At 37.3% G+C, this 19,323-nt stretch overlaps 2 protein-coding genes across 2 annotated transcripts; one reads left to right on the forward strand and one right to left on the reverse strand.

The window, feature by feature from the left end:
* Positions 1 to 350: 350 nt before the first annotated feature.
* LOC101303777 (transcriptional activator DEMETER-like) lies at positions 351 to 10,249 on the forward strand. The gene is made up of 20 exons (XM_004292380.1): positions 351 to 430; positions 1,045 to 1,891; positions 2,448 to 4,283; positions 4,372 to 4,734; positions 5,107 to 5,197; positions 5,291 to 6,707; positions 6,825 to 6,904; positions 7,012 to 7,096; positions 7,201 to 7,292; positions 7,368 to 7,436; positions 7,572 to 7,608; positions 7,688 to 7,770; positions 8,046 to 8,492; positions 8,744 to 8,780; positions 8,872 to 8,929; positions 9,171 to 9,310; positions 9,391 to 9,456; positions 9,599 to 9,713; positions 9,801 to 9,839; positions 10,015 to 10,249. The coding sequence occupies exons 2-20, from the start codon at positions 1,177 to 1,179 to the stop codon at positions 10,122 to 10,124; spliced, it is 5,880 nt and encodes a 1,959-aa protein (XP_004292428.1). The 5' UTR covers positions 351 to 430; positions 1,045 to 1,176; the 3' UTR covers positions 10,125 to 10,249.
* Positions 10,250 to 15,286: 5,037 nt separating this feature from the next.
* LOC101307356 (cytochrome c oxidase assembly protein COX15-like) lies at positions 15,287 to 17,661 on the reverse strand. Its single transcript, XM_004290282.1, has 6 exons — positions 17,630 to 17,661; positions 17,031 to 17,329; positions 16,474 to 16,699; positions 16,150 to 16,395; positions 15,902 to 16,012; positions 15,287 to 15,424 (listed from the first exon to the last, which is right to left on the reverse strand). Exons 2-6 carry the CDS (start codon positions 17,300 to 17,302, stop codon positions 15,287 to 15,289), a joined length of 993 nt encoding a protein of 330 aa, XP_004290330.1. The 5' UTR covers positions 17,303 to 17,329; positions 17,630 to 17,661.
* Positions 17,662 to 19,323: the final 1,662 nt, after the last annotated feature.

The following is a 19,323-nucleotide window of genomic DNA, read 5'->3' on the forward strand; positions in this document are numbered from 1 at the left end:
AGATGCTCTCTAGTGTGTTACACACATGAATGCAAGGAGTTAATAAAAAAAGCAGAAGACCGAAAAAAATAATAATGGTAAAATCACAACGGTCATCGTTATAGCGATCTTGGCAACAGTGCAAACCTTTAATCACCAACACTTCCATTCAAGGCACTTTTGTACTAAATTGAAGAAACAAAACCACTGGAGCAGTTTGGCAAGTCATTAAATAACAGTGTCCACACTAGTAAATCTCAGGCACAATTGACCAGTACACTTTTTATGCCTATAATTTATGTTAGTTTGGTTTCTTTTACTATCTCCCTCTCTCTCTCTCTCCTCTCTCTCTTCTCTGTCTCTCTCTCCTCCATGGAAATTAACTGACTTTTCCGGCATTGACTGACCCATGAGTCGCAGGGGTCCGACTCAGAGGCTCAAAGGCAGATCGGTGAGCTGAGCTTTTCATTCACCTGAATACATTTCACTAAAGTTTTGATATTTTCCATTAAATTGATCAAGTATTGACCAAACAATGAAGATTCTGTGTCAAAGATATTATCTTTGCGTTTAATTCCCCATATTAAAAGTCAGTCAATTCATACCCACAAAGGTTCATGAGTTATTATCATTTCTGAGTTACTTTGTAATATTTCTGCTTTTAATTCTTGGGTTTCATTGTTTCTCAGGAAAGCAAACATATATAGCTGGTGTTTGTTTGTACAGGAATGTCTGATATTGCATTACTATTCTTAAGATTTTCCCATTTAATTCATGCAATACTGACCAAAAGATGGAGATTCTGTGCAGATATTATCTTATGGCTCTTAATTTCTGCCATTTAGATCATAGGTTATATGATTTCTCAATTACTGTTTATATCTGTACTTTAATTTGTGCATTTGATGGTATCCTGGGAACTGATATGGCTGGTCATAGTTGTAGAGAATTGTCTGGTGCAAAATGATTTTTCAGCCTTGTATCAGATATGGTATCCTACTTTTTTCCTGTTGGGAATGAAATTAATATCACTAATGTGGGTTATTTTTATGCATTGCATTTCAGGTGGAAGTTGTTTTGTTGGAGCAATCCCTGTGTGGGTTTTGGTCCCGAGTAGTATTGGACATTTCCGATACTAATTCATTAAATTGGAAAGTCAGAAATTTGGGTTAGTCTGCTGAGGGGCTGAGCTCCAGGATGAAGTTTGGAGGGGATTTTTCAGTTCCGGGGGATGAGGATTTTCGGTCTATGCCTCCTTGGAAGCCGGTAACACCCCAGAAGCCTCTTCCGTTAAAACCTCACAATATCATGCTTAACCCTCAGGGGAATCACCTGCCAGCAGCAGATTACCAACATGAATTCGGGAATGTACAATTGGGTGATAATTACAGTGGCATGAGCCAAGCTTTCAGCCCAATTGTCCAGTTTCCTAGAAATGTTGGGTTTTATAGTGTTGGAGGAGGTCTGGCTCCGCAGAATGGAATGACAAATCACATTGCAGGTTCTTACCCACAGTTTCTTGGTAGTGACAGCTCAAGTTGGAATGATGGATTATTCCCACAACTGCTACCTCAGGACAATACAGCTGCAGTTTACGTTGCCTCTGCAAATGTGAATTATAGCAGATACGTTGACATGGCAGCAAATGCACCTCCAACTCCTAACTTGTATCCTCAAGTGGCCAACAAAAGAAACAATTCAAGTAGTTTCATGCTGACCAACCGAAATTGCAACAATGGTTCATACCATTCAAGTCCGGTGATGAGCAGGCCCGTGGTTGTGGATTTCCCTTCTCATTTTGATGTGAGTCAGGGGCACTCCAATGTAACTAATTGGTTGCTTAACAACGAAAATCACAGCTCAAGTGCAAACCTGTTGAGTAACGATGACAGGTCACCCCATATAAGCCAGAGTAAGTATTTTAAATCATTTCTGATATTTCGCTTGTTCATGAAGGAATGATTTTATATCAACCATTGCTAAAAAGAATCATGCATTACGGTTTATGCAGTTAGATTTCCAATGATAATGACAAGACATTAGGAACGAATGAAAATAGGTTGGAATTTGATTCACTGTTACTACCAAATCAATTTCACGTTATGGCTTGTCTATATGTAATATGATAATAAAATCAATACTAAAACAGATAAGGTTTAGGAATTATCATCCCATTGATATATCAAATCAGTCGGCAGAAACTTTTAGATTTACCTAATCTCTCAGGAAAATTGTAATTCATATCATGAACATTCTAGTCTTATATGATATTATGGCCATTGTTTTGTTGAAAGCTTTTCCCATTTAATATGAAGAATTTATGAAGTTGACCGTTCAGTTTGTTTTGACACAAAACTCTTGTAAATGATCTAGAAAACATAACACCGGAACATTAAATGAAAATATGATTACAGAAATTGTATTCATTGTTAACATTACTTCACAAAAAATATTGCTTTTCTTCACAGATGTTTTCCCCATGCCCTTGCGACCAAGCTATGATCTGAATCTAAACTTCATACCGGGAACAGAAGCGGATACTACTTCATGTGCTCCTAGCCAACTCCAATTCACACCATATAGGGCCAACATTTTGGAGAACAACCAGCATTCTTCAATACAAACATGGTTGACAGGTGAAAGTTGTAGCAAGGAAAATGAGAAGCAGGTGGACTTTTTCACGTCTACAGGAGATGTAGCAATTGAGAATCATGGTGCAGAACTCTTGCAGAATATCGTGGAGTCAGCTTCTGCAGCCTTTCCTACACCATACAAGGAAAACAAAGATTCTGACCATGAAAGTGAGAGAGGTATCGATCTAAACCAGACACCCCCGCACAAAACACCCAAGAGGAGAAAACACAGACCAAAAGTAGTTATAGAAGGCAAACCCAAAAGGACTCCAAAGCCTGCAGCTGAAAAGAATGCAGAGCCTAAGGAGCCCCGAACAGGAAAGAGGAAGTACACCAGAAAAATTATCCAAAAGGAATCCTCAAGTCAAGTAGCAGACGGTACAAGCCAAGCAACATACCAAAAGGAGCCCCGAACAGGAAAGAGGAAGTATACTAGAAAAAATATCCAAAAGGAATCCTCAAGTCAAGTAGCAGATGATACAAGCGAAGCAACGTACCGTAATGCTGGAATAGGTGCAAAAACATGCAGGAGAGTTCTAGATTTTGATCTGGATGTGACCACAGTTGAAAAGCAGGGCAAAGCTGCTAGAATTAATCAGTCTAAAATGAAGTCCTCTAATTTGATTGACCTAGAGAATGAAGTGCCAGTTGAAAAGCAGACACCGGAAACTACGAGTTACCCTAGCCCTTCGTTGAGTCATTTGCGAAGTAATTATATAATTCTTCCAGAAGGAGGAGAATCTACAGTGCTTCTTGCTACAAGAGGAGACACACAGATAAACAATTTGCATGACGCAAGAATTCATGCAGATAGTCAATATGAATCTGCTCCCATGCTACAACCTAGCTATGCTGAAGGCATAGCTAAACATGCCATGCAAGCAAAGACTAATGGTGAAAACCATGAGAAGACTAAAGAAAGTGCTAATCAGGATGCCTTTCAGTCAGCAATAAAATCTTTGTCCCCTGCTAATGAAGGAAGGAAATCCAAGAGGGAGTATTGTCATAATATTCAGCAGACACGTATTTGTTCCAACTATCTGCCTAGTTCACTTTTGTGCGAGGAGACATTTGAATTTGGTTGCCATCAGGAAAGTAGCTCCAGTATCAGCAAATCGAGCCATAAGAAGCAGAGAGTTGACACTGGATACTTGTCCATCCATGACATGCCTTTGAAAGTCATACCAGTTGAGGATGATCTTGGAAGATCTGAAAGAAAAAGGGCAAATGATGCCAACTCAAACGGGTTTGCTGCAGCACTGAATCACACAATACTGCATTCTTACATTGGAAGTAACATAGTGAAAGAGAGAGAAAACACTGGGGTCAACAAGTGTACCAGTGACAGGTTCATTGAACCCATAGCTTCTGGGCATAATTTACCAAAGCAGCAGATGCCTATCAAATCGAATTCCTTCAAAGACATCACTCAAGTTCTTAGCTTCTCTACCAATTCCACAACTGACACATGTAATCAGCTTGTCTCGTCACCTCCCAAAAAATCCTCTCGACGAGGGAAGAGGCAGGAATTGCAAACTCAGGAACATAAGTCAGCAACGAAGCAGACTGTGAGATATACCGTGTTGGAATCGGCTTTATCAAGTACAGAAAAAAGGCTGCAAGAACAGAATTTCTTGCATGATCATCAACAGTCTTTTACAAAAACATCAGGTACTTTCCACCTAAACATAAAGTAACCCTATAAATCTGGATTTAAACTCACTATATTCCACTCACATACCTCTTTATTTTGATGCAGGGCTTCTGCTAAAAACAATATATCCTTCATTTATGGATGACATCATATATCGATTTAGTGTTCTGAGCATCAATGGGAGTTGCAATGAATCTATGGATCAAGAGCGAAATGCACTTGTTCCATACAAAGGAGATGGTGCAATTGTTCCCTATGAAGGGGCTGAGTATATTAAGAAACGTAAACCACGACCTAAAGTAGAGCTTGACTCGGAAACAAATAGGATTTGGAACCTTCTGATGGGGAAGGAAGGAATTGCAGGCACTGAAGGACCTGACAAGCAAAAGCAGAAGTATTGGGAAGATGAAAGAAAGGTTTTCCAAGGTCGAGTAGACTCATTCATTGCACGCATGCACCTTGTGCAAGGTACAATACCTTCTAAGTTTGTCTTAAAATTAGATCGTCATGAATTACCAGTTTGCATATGTTATAACAGTGAAACTTCAACAATGCATCTACACTTTATAGCTAATTTGATACTCTAATAGGAATTGTTTATTAAATAGAGAAGTACTAAACTTGAAATCAGAGTTAGGATGCTCATCATGCACTGCTAGTTATCATAGCTTTACTGAAGGCGACAATTGTAATTATCATTGAATAGATATCAAATACAATTACCTTTTGCTACTTATGCATTGGGAAAACTTAAATTTGTTTTTATTTTCTTCAATTATTGGATAGTCGATTAGTTGATGACATGCAAATAAATTATTGATCCATTATGACTTCACACAGGGGATAGACGTTTTTCTCGGTGGAAAGGATCAGTTGTTGACTCAGTGATCGGAGTTTTCCTTACTCAAAATGTTTCAGACCATCTATCAAGGTATGTTCATAATACTAGCATGATTTTACTACTAAATTTTTCAAATGAAGTCTTGAGGTTACAGTATGTTTCTGTTCCTTCATGTTTCTGCAGCTCTGCCTTCATGTCTTTGGCAGCAAGATTTACGAGCAAACACCAAACACAAGACAAGGTTGGGACAGACATATTGGTTAAAGAACCGGAACTATGCATTCCAATCCCAGATGATGCTACCAAATCTCCTGAAAATATAATAAGGCAACCAATCTATAACCCTGTCTTTATGGCACCCTATGCATCTGCAGAACATCTGAGAGACAGTGTGAATTCAGAGAGGAACATAATGGAGGCACATAGTCAATGTTTGGAGGAAGAATTTGTATCTTCTCAAGATTCTTTTGGTTCCTCAGTTACTCAAGGAACTGCAGAAAATAGATCATATTCGGCATCGAACTCAGAAGCAGAAGATCCTACTGCTAGGCGCCAAACCAACAAGGTTTGCTGTAATTCAGCATACCCTCCGATGGACAAAGATATCATATTTCAAGACTTTTACCATGAAGTACAAGGAATTCCTCTATTAGATGATGGATCCAGGCAGAAGCACTCAAAGTGGGAGCAGCTAAAGACAAGATCAGGCAAAATAGATGATTTCAGGAGCACTTATTCAGTCACAAATCCAATCAATCTTGACAGCCGAAAAATGCGACCTTCAATTCCTCCTTCAACCAGCAATCATATCCACATGTACCAAAGTTCTGGAGAACTAGAGCCATTTGGATTGGAAAGTTTCAGTGAAGAAAGCATATCATCATATTGGCCTTCAACAGCTCCCAAGGTCAATATGGAAAAAGATGACAGTAACAAGAGCTTCAGAAATATAGAATTGTCAGGAACTGTTGTTAGTTCATCCGTGGAACAAAATACTTTGTGGAGGTTTCAAGAACCTGCCATAAAGGATCCATATGATGCTCTCAGACTGCCCTCAACAAATCAGCCGAATTATTCTCAGCCAAGATCCTATGAATATTATCAACCTTCTTGCAACAGTCATCAATATGAGGGGAACCAAACCTTCCAAACACAAGTGAAAAAAAATTCATTCATAGAGCCTGTAAAACATAGTCAACGACTTCCAGAAAAGAAGTATGATAACATGCAGCATGTCCCAAATGTCAATCAGCTGAATACGAAATCTTCAAATGCCAGAGATAGTACCTGTACCTCTATAGTGAACAATGGGTCAGTTTGTCCAAGTGCGAAGGAGAAATATTCCCATGAAAGGTCACAGAATGAGACTAGTAAGAATATTTCGAGAGGAAGGAAGAAAAAGTCCGAAAGTGACAAAAAGAATACAGTTGACTGGGATAATTTAAGAAAGCAGGTGTTTGCCGATGGTAGAAAAGAGGACAGAAACAAAGATGTGATGGACTCCCTTGACTATGAAGCACTTATAAATGCCGATGTTAAAGAGATTTCTGATGCTATCAGAGAGCGAGGGATGAACAACATGCTAGCTGAGCGAATTCAGGTTTCTTTTTCTTTTAATGTTCAGTTAAATAACCACATTCTTGTTTCGACCATCATGAGTCACGTCAGTGGATAGGTTAAGACATCATTCACACTGACAGCTGCAAAATGCTTGCAGGAATTCCTAAAACGAGTGGTTAAAGACCATGGAAGCATCAATTTGGAATGGCTGAGAGATGTGCCCCCTGATCAAGCAAAGTAAGCCAAGCCATTCCATATAATTCATTGTCTTCAAAAAAATTACTATTGCCCCCTAAACTGAATGCATGGGCTTCGTGTAGTTTACCAAAACGATTCTTTTGCAGGGATTATCTATTAAGTATTCGAGGTTTGGGCTTGAAAAGTGTGGAATGTGTTCGTCTTTTGACACTGCAACACCTTGCTTTCCCGGTAAAGTTCACATTACATGTCTAATTACTGATTTTGAAAGAGGTGGAGAACATCTTATAGACTGATTATTTTATTTTTTCTTGTTTCTCATGTTGTACATAAAGGTTGACACAAATGTTGGAAGAATAGCAGTACGACTGGGATGGGTTCCCCTCCAAACGCTCCCTGAATCACTTCAGCTACACCTCTTAGAACTGTAAGAGATAGTATTTCATAAAGTGAATGCAGAAATTTTCCGGCATGTGCAAATGCTAATTACGTTCTTGTGTAGGTACCCGATGCTAGACTCAATCCAAAAGTATCTCTGGCCAAGATTATGCAAACTTGATCAATTAACCTTGTAATTTCATACTTCCCTAAAGCCGAGAACACTACTTGCCGAGTTCATATTGATATGCTTTAGGTCTTTTTTTTTTTTTTTTTTTTTTTCTCATTTACATAGGCTTTCACTAATTGATTTGCTTTTGTGCTACAGGTATGAGTTACACTACCAGATGATTACGTTTGGAAAGGTACACATGCCGTTTCATTTGTTACTAATATGACCAGTAATTATTTAATCTGTTTTGTCTCACATTGATCTTTACTCAGGTTTTCTGCACAAAAAGTAAACCAAACTGCAATGCATGTCCAATGAGAGGAGAGTGTAGGCACTTCGCAAGTGCTTTTGCAAGGTTTGTGCTAATCTCTGAAAAGTACAAATACTGTTGCTTCTGTGCAGACATAAACCTACTAGTCAAGAGAAATTTTGAATCTTTGAGGCAGGGTGCCTCATTTATCAGTGAGCCGGTGCCTCATTTATAAGCAATCAGAAAGTGTCTGACTGACACATGGAGCAGGACATAGAAGTTAAAAGAAAACTGATACTCTTGAAAAAGAAAAAGAAACAAAAAAAAAAGAAGAAAATAACAGATTATTAAAGAACTAATATCAACCCTTTTTGGTGCAGTGCTAGACTTGCCCTGCCGGGGCCAGGGGAGAAGAGCATTGTCAGTTCAACTAGTTCACCTGTAGCTGAGAAGAACCCTGCTGTAGCTGGCAATATAATGTCACTACCTCCACCTGAAAACTACCCCCTTCAGAAAGTAGGTGCTCATAGAAGTGAACCAATCATAGAAGAACCAGCATCACCAGAGCAAGAATTCACTAACCTATCACACAGTGAAATTGAGGACTTGTTGAATGAGGAGGAATATGACGATGATCCTGGTGATGTTACTCATATCAATATCAGTATGGAACAGCTCACAGACACATTACAAGACCATATGCAAAATAATATGGATCTCAAAGACGGCGACTTGTCCAAGGCTTTAGTTGCTTTGAATCCAGCAGCCGCTTCTCTACCTACACCCAAGCTCAAGAATGTCAGTCGACTACGGACAGAGCACCAAGTGTAAGTACATGTCTTTCCCTAGTTACAAAACCACATATGCTTTAGAATACACTAATATGAAATCAGCTAATCTAGAGAATAGTCGATGTCTAAGAATTGTATTTCCCTTAATTAACGGGAGATTGCACTGAACCTTCTGCCAAGGAGCCGACAAATCTTTGTTTCCACATCCATACTGGAAATGAGAACATATGTACATAGACTTAAGTTCTCTGTCACACACTTATCCATCTGTTGCTGATATAATGCAGGTATGAACTACCAGATTCACATCCACTGTTGGAAGGGGTGAGCCCATGATGTTAAAGTTTATATCTGAATATGTAGTCACCTACTTGAAACATTTTTATGCTGAGTCGAGCAATATTTTATTTTACAGATGGACAGACGGGAACCAGATGATCCAAGCCCATACCTTCTTGCTATATGGACACCAGGTAAGCTCGAAGAGAATATCATGAAAATGTTTAACTTAATTTAAAAATTCCAAATAATTCTAATAAGGCTGAATTCTGATTACACATGAAATTGCTCATCTAATTATACAGCTCGCAGAAAACAGGGCACATAGACAACTGACATGCATGTTTGAAACCATGCAATTTCCTATTAGATATGAAGTGCAGTATAATGTATATCGGTAACTCATAAAAATTTATTGTGCACCACAAATTCTAGGTGAAACTGCGAATTCCTTTCAACCACCAGAAAGCAGCTGTGGCTCCAAAGAAGGAAACACATTGTGCAGTGAGAAGACATGCTTTTCATGCAACAGTATAAGAGAAGAAAAGTCACAGATAGTCAGAGGGACAATTTTGGTGAGGAAATCAGTTTTGATGATACGTAAATGTTAGACTACGTTGCTGAGGTTTATTAAAATAAACTCAATCTGTCACAGATTCCTTGTAGAACAGCAATGAGAGGGAGCTTTCCACTCAATGGCACATACTTCCAGGTTAATGAGGTAAGACTTTTCCCGTACTTTTTTTTTTTCTTAATCTTCTCATTCTTTTTCAACTAATAGCAGTTACAAAGTGTACATTTTCCAGGCAAGATTTACCATATCCCGTGCACTCGTAGCCATTAACTACTTCGTCACTATGCAGATGTTTGCAGATCATGCTTCTAGTGCCAACCCAATAGATGTTCCAAGGGGGTGGATATGGAACTTGCCAAGACGACCTGTATACTTTGGAACTTCTGTAACATCAATATTCAGAGGTAAGGGAAAATCAAGATTATAAGCATTTACAACACAGTTAAAGATGTAGAGGTTACTGTACTTACAGTGAAATACTTGTGTAATAGGTCTAACAACAGAGGGGATCCAGTACTGCTTTTGGAGAGGTATGTGATACTAACTTCATTTGTGCATATTAGTTTATCTGCTTGAGAACAACTCTAGACGCAAAGTATAGAACTAAGAAGATCACACAAGTCCAAATAGTACTTGACAATTACAGTTGATCTTCTACTCAACTTGCTCAATTGTTTACTTGTTGACTGATTGATTGATTTGCAGGATACGTTTGTGTAAGGGGCTTTGACAGAAGTACAAGAGCACCAAAACCCTTAATTGCCAGATTGCACTTTCCGCAGAGTAAGATGACCAAGACAAGAGATGAAGAGTAAGGAACTGAAGTACAGATAAAACAGACCGTGGCACAGAGAAGATTTTCATCAAGAGATCAGATCACTGACTTTATGAAAAGAAGACCAATGACTAACAAATTTTAGCACATTCAATTATTCTTCCTCTAGCATGAGAGGCATTCATTATACCATAGGCAAGTAGCAGAAAGCAATTTCAGATATAAAAGTTGAGATCTCATGAAATTATTATTATTTTTTTGTAAAAGAATAATCTCAGTTATTATTGTTTCAATAAATGCTCAAAAGAGAGCAGTTATTCGATTCTCAATTTTACTGTCGAGAACAATATGCTTCATGGGTCAATCAATAGAAAATTTACATGCAAGGATGTGAGAGTGAAAGAGAAAGAATTGTCCGGAATAAAAGCCACAAGGATGAATCTGTTGGAGAACTAAACTAAAGGACCACACTGCTAAGATTTCCTACCTTTTATTAGTTAGGTTGGGAGTTGCTTCTTGTCCATCAGAATAATGTAGAGATAGAGAACGTCATGTTCTTAAATTTTCTTGAAATGCTTATATAAACTATTGATCATGCTATTGAAGTATTTGTGATGAGAGAAAAAGATGGAACATGAATTCTCCCAAGAAATTACTTGCTCTATTCCTCTCATCCTTCCAGAGAGAACCCTCTCTATTACTTGCTTTACTCACATAAAATGAAATTGCACTTCCATCCAAATAAAGGGCATTTGATGATATGTACAAGTATGTAACAGTAGGATAAAAACAACCCCAAATGGAGTTGAAATCCCCGAAAGATGATTCTTTTTTCAAAAGTTGATTTATTCATTGAACTTCCGGTTACATATAGCAGCACTTTACCTCGAACTAACAAGGAGATAATTGAAGAACAAGCAACAATCACAAGACTTGTTCAAAACAAAACATGAATTAAACTTCAACACTGCCATGATACATGCCGGGTCACGCACCTCACTTACAAAGAGAAACCAGAATTTGACGCCGCCGCTTTCCGGGAAGCCTAGCGTGTTGAGCCAGCTAATTATCTACTAGCAGAATGTCTCCTTTGTCCCATTTGATGTTCACACAGTTCTCCTCTACGATTTTCTTGTAGGTTTCCCCTGCTGACTAGATATGTAAATGGACCGGATCTTAATCCGGACCCGCTCCGGATCCGTGGTTTTTAAACGGGTTTGGATCGAAAATCAGACCCGTTGATCCGTTAAGGACCCGGATCCGTTTACCCGTTTATTAAACAGATCGGATACGGATTGAGGTTGATCCGATCCGTTAAGGACCCGGATCCGTTTAAAAATAATTAAATAATATTTTTATAAATATAATATTATTGATAAATATTAAATAATATAATAATTATTTGGATAACCTAAACGTCTAAATTGCGTCTAAAGTATGATCATTTGATGAAGTTGAAGGTTACGATGCCTATGTTTTTTTTATGCTCTTTGCTAAATACATTGGATGTTTAGTATTTTGAATATATTAGTTTATTGTTAAGAAGTATTTTGGCCATGTAATTCAACTTTTAATGTAAACATTTATTTTGTTATAATATTTCATTAGTGTTTTATGAAAATTTATGATAAAATTAAGAAATTATTATTTAAAATTTGAAAATATTTATAATCATAAACAGATCGGATTAACGGGTCGGGTATCCGTTAACCCGCCGGATCCGAATTTGGATCTAGCTATCAAAGATCCGGCGGGTAACGGGTCAGATTCGGATCCAAAATTTCTATTACGGATCCGGATCCGGATCTAGGTAGATCCGCTCCAGATCCGGTCCATTTACAGGTCTACTGCTGACTCAGGAAATTTTGTACCATCTGTGAAGCCTGTGCTGTCCAAATCTTTAGGAGCGTAGCAAAGAATGGTGTTGAAGTCTCGAGACCACCTGAGATTTTAGTTATGCGGCTTGTCTCTTATTGTCCAGCAGCTCCAATAATCAAACTGCAAGTCTGGAACACTACTTGCTTTGGCACTGTCAATTAGTCACTCCTCAATTACCAAAATGCAACTTCACCAATCTGGTTTACATTTGGTAATCGACCTACTGTGGGTTTTTCATGAAACATCTCATGTAACTGCCACTTCCCGGATGGTGCAAGTTCAGGTGCAGATGTAAACAACCAAGCTACTCTGCCATCAATAGAGTTCAAGTGGTGATGACACATCCCATCGGTGGAATAGATACACAAAATCACAAGTCTGACACAAGAGAGCCACACTTATTCAAAACTCCTTAAACTCACGTCTTGTTTGTTTTCAGCTTCATCACTCATCCGCGTTAAGATTCATTTAGAAGAAATAGTATTGCAATGAAACGCTGCCTCTATATTCGTTTGCCGGTATATGTTGGAATGGAGAAATTAACAAGGAAATCTTTTCTCCCTAACTTACAGAGGCTACGTAATGCTGTGAAATAATCCTAGCTAGTCTAGCAATTCTATGTTTGGGGGTTCTCTATGTCAGTATTTCAAGTAAAGACCAAAGCTATTGAGAATTGAGACAAGTAAAGACCAAGATCCCTACTTTATCTGAATGAAGATTTATTTAGAAAGCATCTATCCAAGCTGCGCTACAAAACTAACGTCTGCTTCAATTAAATCAATCAGCCATGGAGGACCGACCTCCGGGCAAAAGAAAGATTGTGTCATACTCAATGAACCCCTCGAGCTAGCCCATGAGCAACTTGGTTAGCCCCTTTTTCTTGACTTGTTCCATGAGACTTGCGCAAACTCGTTTAGCATCAACTTGACACCTCTAAGAACTGCTCTGATGTCGCCAAGGACCACACAAATTTGGGTACAACGGGTTGATAGACTTTTACCTCCAAATATGGGAAATTCAAGTGCAAAAAAGATTAATGCTGCTCTGATTTGGACGTTTCAAGCAAAAACCAAAGGGCATCATGTATAGCGTCAGGAAAGTTGCAAGTCGAAAGTCGAAACAAGATTATTTAGAGGACACATAATTTCTAATAAAGTTCAATTCAAACAAGCACAACGGGGAGAAGTGTAGAGTCTCATTCCAAGTTGTAACTTAATACACCCCTAGTGAAGAAAATATGAGAAGGGCAAAGCAAACATATTAAATTCTGCAATCTTTGATGATACAAAGTGAGTCAGTATTTACACTGCAAGGAACACCAAGAACCAGGAAACACCACAGATACCTAAAATAATTAAGCTCCCAAAAGAAGCAGCAGAGTAGCGTCAATTATATACTAAGTCAACCTTATAAACTATGTAACATAAAATAGAAAAGCTTCATAGATTCATAACCACCAAGATTATCATCCCACATATAGTCCTTCAATTTCAATGAGCATACATGATGCTTTGAAAAACAATGCACCTATAATATTAATTTAAGCCAATAGTCTAGAAGAATTATGTGATTTCAAATAAGTGAATTCAAGTTTACAGCCAAACCATGCTGCATCAATACGAGCTGCAAATTGGTTAAAAACTAAGATTATTGCTACATTAATGTGCTGCAATGTTCTTTGCACTTTACATTTAACTGCTTGTACTTCTCAAATTTAAGCAAACAGTCCTCATTAAGAGAGGAAGGAGCCCCCCAGTATATTTTTAGACAGTCATCTGAATCCAGAATATGTTAGCCTTTTACAGCACCAGTTATCACTATGTGAGCCAAAAAAATTGAATGCCAGACCATTTTCTGAGCATGAGTTCCTACGGATGCATGAATTTTAAATCCCTCCTTATTTCAATGCCTACAGAAACAACAATTGCATAGATTCCTTATTTTTGGGTTTAAGTCATCCTAATGATTTCCTATCATTCTTTCAACAACTGCCACCCCTTGTGGCTCTCTTTTAACTACTTATTAATTGAATATATAGCAATTTTGTTAGAATCCAAAAATGTGATAGATTCATGCACTCTTCGTTATCTCCATTCTGAATTTCTTAATTTTAACAAGGCTACTATATCCACCCCACATCCAGTCTCAACCAAACATACAGATCATTATTTCCCAATAGTGAACTTATAAGTTTGGCAACAGAGATCCTTTAGTTTATGGACAGTTGTCCAAATAACTGAGATCAAATAGATAGATGCTGTACATGAACCTGAAGAAGATTAGGAATAAAACCTGAATTTTCCAAGTTCTCAGAAGGCTGAACATAGCTTGTTAGCAATGTTGTAGGGTAGATCACCTTTTACTGCTCCAAAGTAATCTTCACTCTATCAAGAAAGAAAGTCCTAAATAAGTGCAACCTATTAACTTATTGTTTTTCTCAAGCATCTGTAAAATGGGATGTCTGAAGTTCCATATTCTAGCCATTAAATATGATATATTCCCAAGCACTTTTCATTTATATTGCTGACACCAAATTTGAGCATTTGTTTTAGAAGGCATGACAATTTGTGAAATGAAGCTAAAAAAAACAAATCAGCTTGTTATTTTTGCAAAACCGATTGGAAGTCCAATAAGACAATGCAAGTAAAGCCAATTGCAAGTTGCAATGACTGAAAGGCATTCCATGTTTGTGGAGATCTAGACATCTAGTATTTGTGATAATAATATCTGAATGACTAGTAATAGGAGCCCATACAGCAAACAACCTATAGATGCACATAAACCCTTAAATCCCTTGTTTCTGATAACAGTTCATTACTTCATTTGACATCTGGATTGCTCTAAACGACAAAATAATATGACAATATACAATTGCTCATAAACGATACAAGTCTTTAGCATTGGTAAATCTAAAAACAAAGATGGAACCCCATAAAAATAAGATTACAAGTAAAACTAATGATCTTTACCAATGTAAACTGAAAAGAGAACATACCTTATAATGAGGAATATATGAAATGAAGAACATAGCAGTCACTGGGGAATTACTTCATACAGGTTGAGGTAATGTCCGTAATGATACTAGGTAGACCAAAATGTTGGAGTCGTCAACTACCTTGTAATGGTTATGATACCAGTATGAGCCACACTATGCATTTCAATCGAGTATGGTTAATTGTAGATCAAGAAAAGTTGCCTTTTTCTGCAACTATTTCCACTTTTGTTCCCAAAAATATTTATGGTACTAGCAATTTAGCTATAATAGAAGACACGATAAAAAGTTAATAATTTATTTCCAACAATTAAAATGAATATGATATGATATTATACCTGAAGGCCAGCCATGCCTACAGTAGTTCCAATCAACGATTGAACTGCAGGGTGTATGTCTAACTTCCTTTTTGACCACCACAAAGCAACAATTGAAATTAAAGTTGCAGTTGCAAGGATGCGATGGTCAGCCTACAATCACAAAAACAATTTATCATTATCAGATTTGATGCTTGAAATGTCCAAGCAATTATAAAACAGGGAAGTAAAGATAGTGTGGAATTTGGAGCAACAATATCCCTACCTTCAGGGATGCTATACATACTATATATCATTTAATTAAAATTTGAGCTCAGAGAAGATTACAGTAAGTAATGTTATTGCAATTACATATCAATGTGTTCAAAATGATAATTCCTTGACCGGACAAATTATCTGTGCAGAGGTAATTTGAAGAAAACTCAACCAACAGTTTTCTGTTTTTTTCTTTTTTTTCTTTTTTTTTTCTTTTGGAAAAGCCTTTTAGTACCTCTTCTCAATTTTTCGCTTCTTTATGTTTATTATCATAGTGTCTTAATATTTCAACTATCATAACAGGAACCATTGACACAACCACAAACCGATGCGAATCTCCTTCTTGCTAAAATAAAATACATTGATTGGTCATACCTGCACAGCAGATGTATTCTCAAAGAAGTTCCGGATTAGTGGCTTCATGTCAAAAACATCCTCCGGGATCCATCTGTCCCCCATCCTGGGAAAGGTATTATAAGCATCTCCCTGGATTCCAAATATAAGCGTAACTATAATCTCTTCCGGGGGACAACAAGTAGTTTAACAAAAATATAATAATGATAAAGAAAACCACAAATGACTCATCTAGAAATTTATGAGTCAAGAAACAAACAAGTACATACAGCATCATTCCCGGCCACAAATGCTCCTGAGATAGCAGTAATTCCAACCAGTAAACTTACAGGAAGAGCAAGTCTCTTCACTTTTGCAGCACCATGAACCCAGGCTACAGATTCAGCCGGTGGTTCAGGCATGACAACAGAAAGACCAGTCCATAAAAGGCCACAGTATATAGCAAAGGCTGAAGTAAGGTGAGCTGCTAATCGATAAGGGCTTACTCTTGGCTGAGCATACTCAGATGCTGGCTCCTGTGAAAAGAAAATTACTTTCTAGGGCCATTAACTGTAAAATCTCAACGAATGAAGCACAAAGAAATTATTTCTAACCTCCAAACCGCTTTTAACCATCCACCAACCAATTAGACCTTGCCCAGCACCAAGGGCAAGAAGAGTAGAAAGCCTGAGTCCAAGTTGTAAGGTAATATACCTCTTATGAAGAAAATATGAGAATGGCAAAACGAACATAATACCCAATGCCCTTCCCCACATACGATGTGCATATTCCATCCAGTAGATAAATTTGAAATCTTCAATACTCATCCCTCTATTTACACTGCAAATTACCAAGAACCAGGTAAAAACATAAATCTTCTGAAACCACTTCTACAACTGTAAAAGGCAACTCAGTAACATCCACTAAACTATGTAATAGAAACAACTACTACAAAAACACTAACATTACGTCATTATCACTGTATAGTCCCTGAATCCAATCTTTCTATTCTCAGAACCAGAAATGAATTGCCCCTCTGCCAGCAACTAAGCTAAATTCGGGAATGGTTTTGGCCTTTTCCAGCTTTACAGCAAAGTTTACTACAGTGCTACGAGCTACAAAAGCTGAAAGGGCAGTGACTATTGCTAAGAGAATGGAACTTTGCACTGACCGCTTATATTCAGGGGATTGCTTGTACTTGTCAAACTCAACCAACCAGTCTTCATCCGAGAGAGGTGGAAGCCCACCAGTAAATTTCCAATCAGTCATTGAAAGACCAGATCGGGTTAGCCGCGTAGCACCTCCAAGTATGACCATGCTAAACACCCATGCAGCAGAGCCGAAGAGCCAAATGCCAATCATTTTCTGAGCACGAGGTCCTCCATTCACAGGAAACTTCAATGCCTCCTTATCTTTGATGCCTACTGAAGCCACAGTGGACATATTCCTTATAGATGGTACATAGTTACCCTGTAAATTTCCAATCTTATAATCTATTTTCACAAAGAAAAAACGAAAACTGAGCAACACGTACGAATTTTGTCCTCGAATATTCACTGAAACTTAAACTCCAGGAAGTTGACTATGGAACAATGCATATAACTCTCGAAAGTAAAAATCTAAAAAGCAGATTCCTGAACAACCATAGTTTCTGTAGACAGTAATAATCACATATTCCAACTAATTTGTACCCACATTGTGATGTATTGGTATCCTAGTACACAGAAATGATGACACAAAAGAATGAAGGAAAAGAGAGAAAGAGTAAACCTTGGGGAAAGATGGGAAGGTATGAAAGCATTTCGTAGAGAATAGCCTGTGGGTAGCGGCCTCGTTCGAAACCCTAACGTTGTAGAGAGCCTTGCTATTGTTCTTGACCAATAACGCCACCGCTCGCCTCCGGAACATAACCTCCTCCTGGGGTTCACCAGCGGTTTTGTTTTCGAAACTCTCAGTCTATTTGGCTTTCTGAGCTGTGAAACGACGGCGTTTGGTCCTATAGTGTTTGAGAGGATGAATACGTGTGACGAATTAATTTGTTTTGTTTTTTTTCGACAAGATACAAAGTAAGGACGACCAATTAATTTGTTGTACATTAAAACCTCTATAAAAGAAAAAAAAAACTCTATAAAAGAAAATTGAAATAAACAGTGTCTGACTTTTTAGAGAAGCAAAACTTTGGTATATCAACTTTAAAAAACTTTAAAATGGTATTTCACATTCTTAACCCGATCAAACATTTGTATCTGGAGACGTTAAGTCCGTTAAAAAGATAGACTATCAAAGGCTACTTTCGTCTTGGAAAAAAAATTAACGATGAATTAATTTGTTGTACAGTAAAACCTTTATAAATGAATAAGATCGGGACCATGAAAAATTATTAATTTAAAAGAGTTATTATATTATTGATAAATAAATAATTTATTCGTTTATCGATAAATTGATACATTATTACTTTATAAAGAGTTTGTTGTAAAAAGTTTTCTTAATTTGTTAAGAGTTTCATTAATTTTTCATAATATAAAGGAAAAAACAAAATAATGTATAAGGATACTTTGAGAATAATTAAATAAATTGAGAAATTAAAATTGTTAAGAGTTTCATTTTTTTTGAAACAAAGGCAGACTTATAACCTATTATATTGATAGTCACAAACCAGAATGACACCGATACAGACCCCAACGGATTGAGATGATTCACATACCATTACATTGTAGTGATTGTACATTAATTATCGTTCATCAAAGATGAGCCTAGTAAACTATAATCTTACCCTACATAGAGATAATTTTTGCATGAAAACTTCCGTTGTCAAGGTGCTCAATTGCGGTGCGTCAAAAGTTTTCATTATCTAGATGTAACTGAATTGGTATTTGGTTTAAAAGACCAATTTTTCGGTTTATGGTTGAAAAACCAATTTTTCGATCACATTTTGACATCTCATCCGTTAAATTTTTAGGTTTATATGAGTAGATCATTTTTACAAATTTTTGGCCAAATTGGTATTTGTTAAGATAACAAACTAGATCAAATTAATGGACGAACCAAATTTGTCAAATATGAACCGTTTAAGTTCATAATTGATAAATCACACTTATAAATGCCTTAACAATTTTCAATATTGCTGAAAATTTAGAGAAATGATTTACTCATACATACATATAAACTAAACGGTCAAAATGTGGATATAAGATCGAAAGGTTGGATAAGCCGAAAAGTCTTTAACTTAAGGGTCCTCATTAGAAGGGCTTCCGTAACTGAAACATCATAATCTGCAGGCATCAAGATCCTACATAGAATTCCTAAAAAATTAGGAAATTATTGTAAATAGACAAAAGTTAAATACCTAGTGGTTGGGCCAAGAACAAAAACCCTAGCCCAACTCAGGCGCACAAGGTTCCATGGATGCATCTCCCTACAAAGCCCAAACGTCAACCCAAGTTCGACCCATTTCCAGAAAACGA

The sequence above is a fragment of the Fragaria vesca genome, linkage group LG2 (genome assembly GCF_000184155.1).
Source record: "Fragaria vesca subsp. vesca linkage group LG2, FraVesHawaii_1.0, whole genome shotgun sequence".
NCBI lineage: Eukaryota > Viridiplantae > Streptophyta > Magnoliopsida > Rosales > Rosaceae > Fragaria > Fragaria vesca.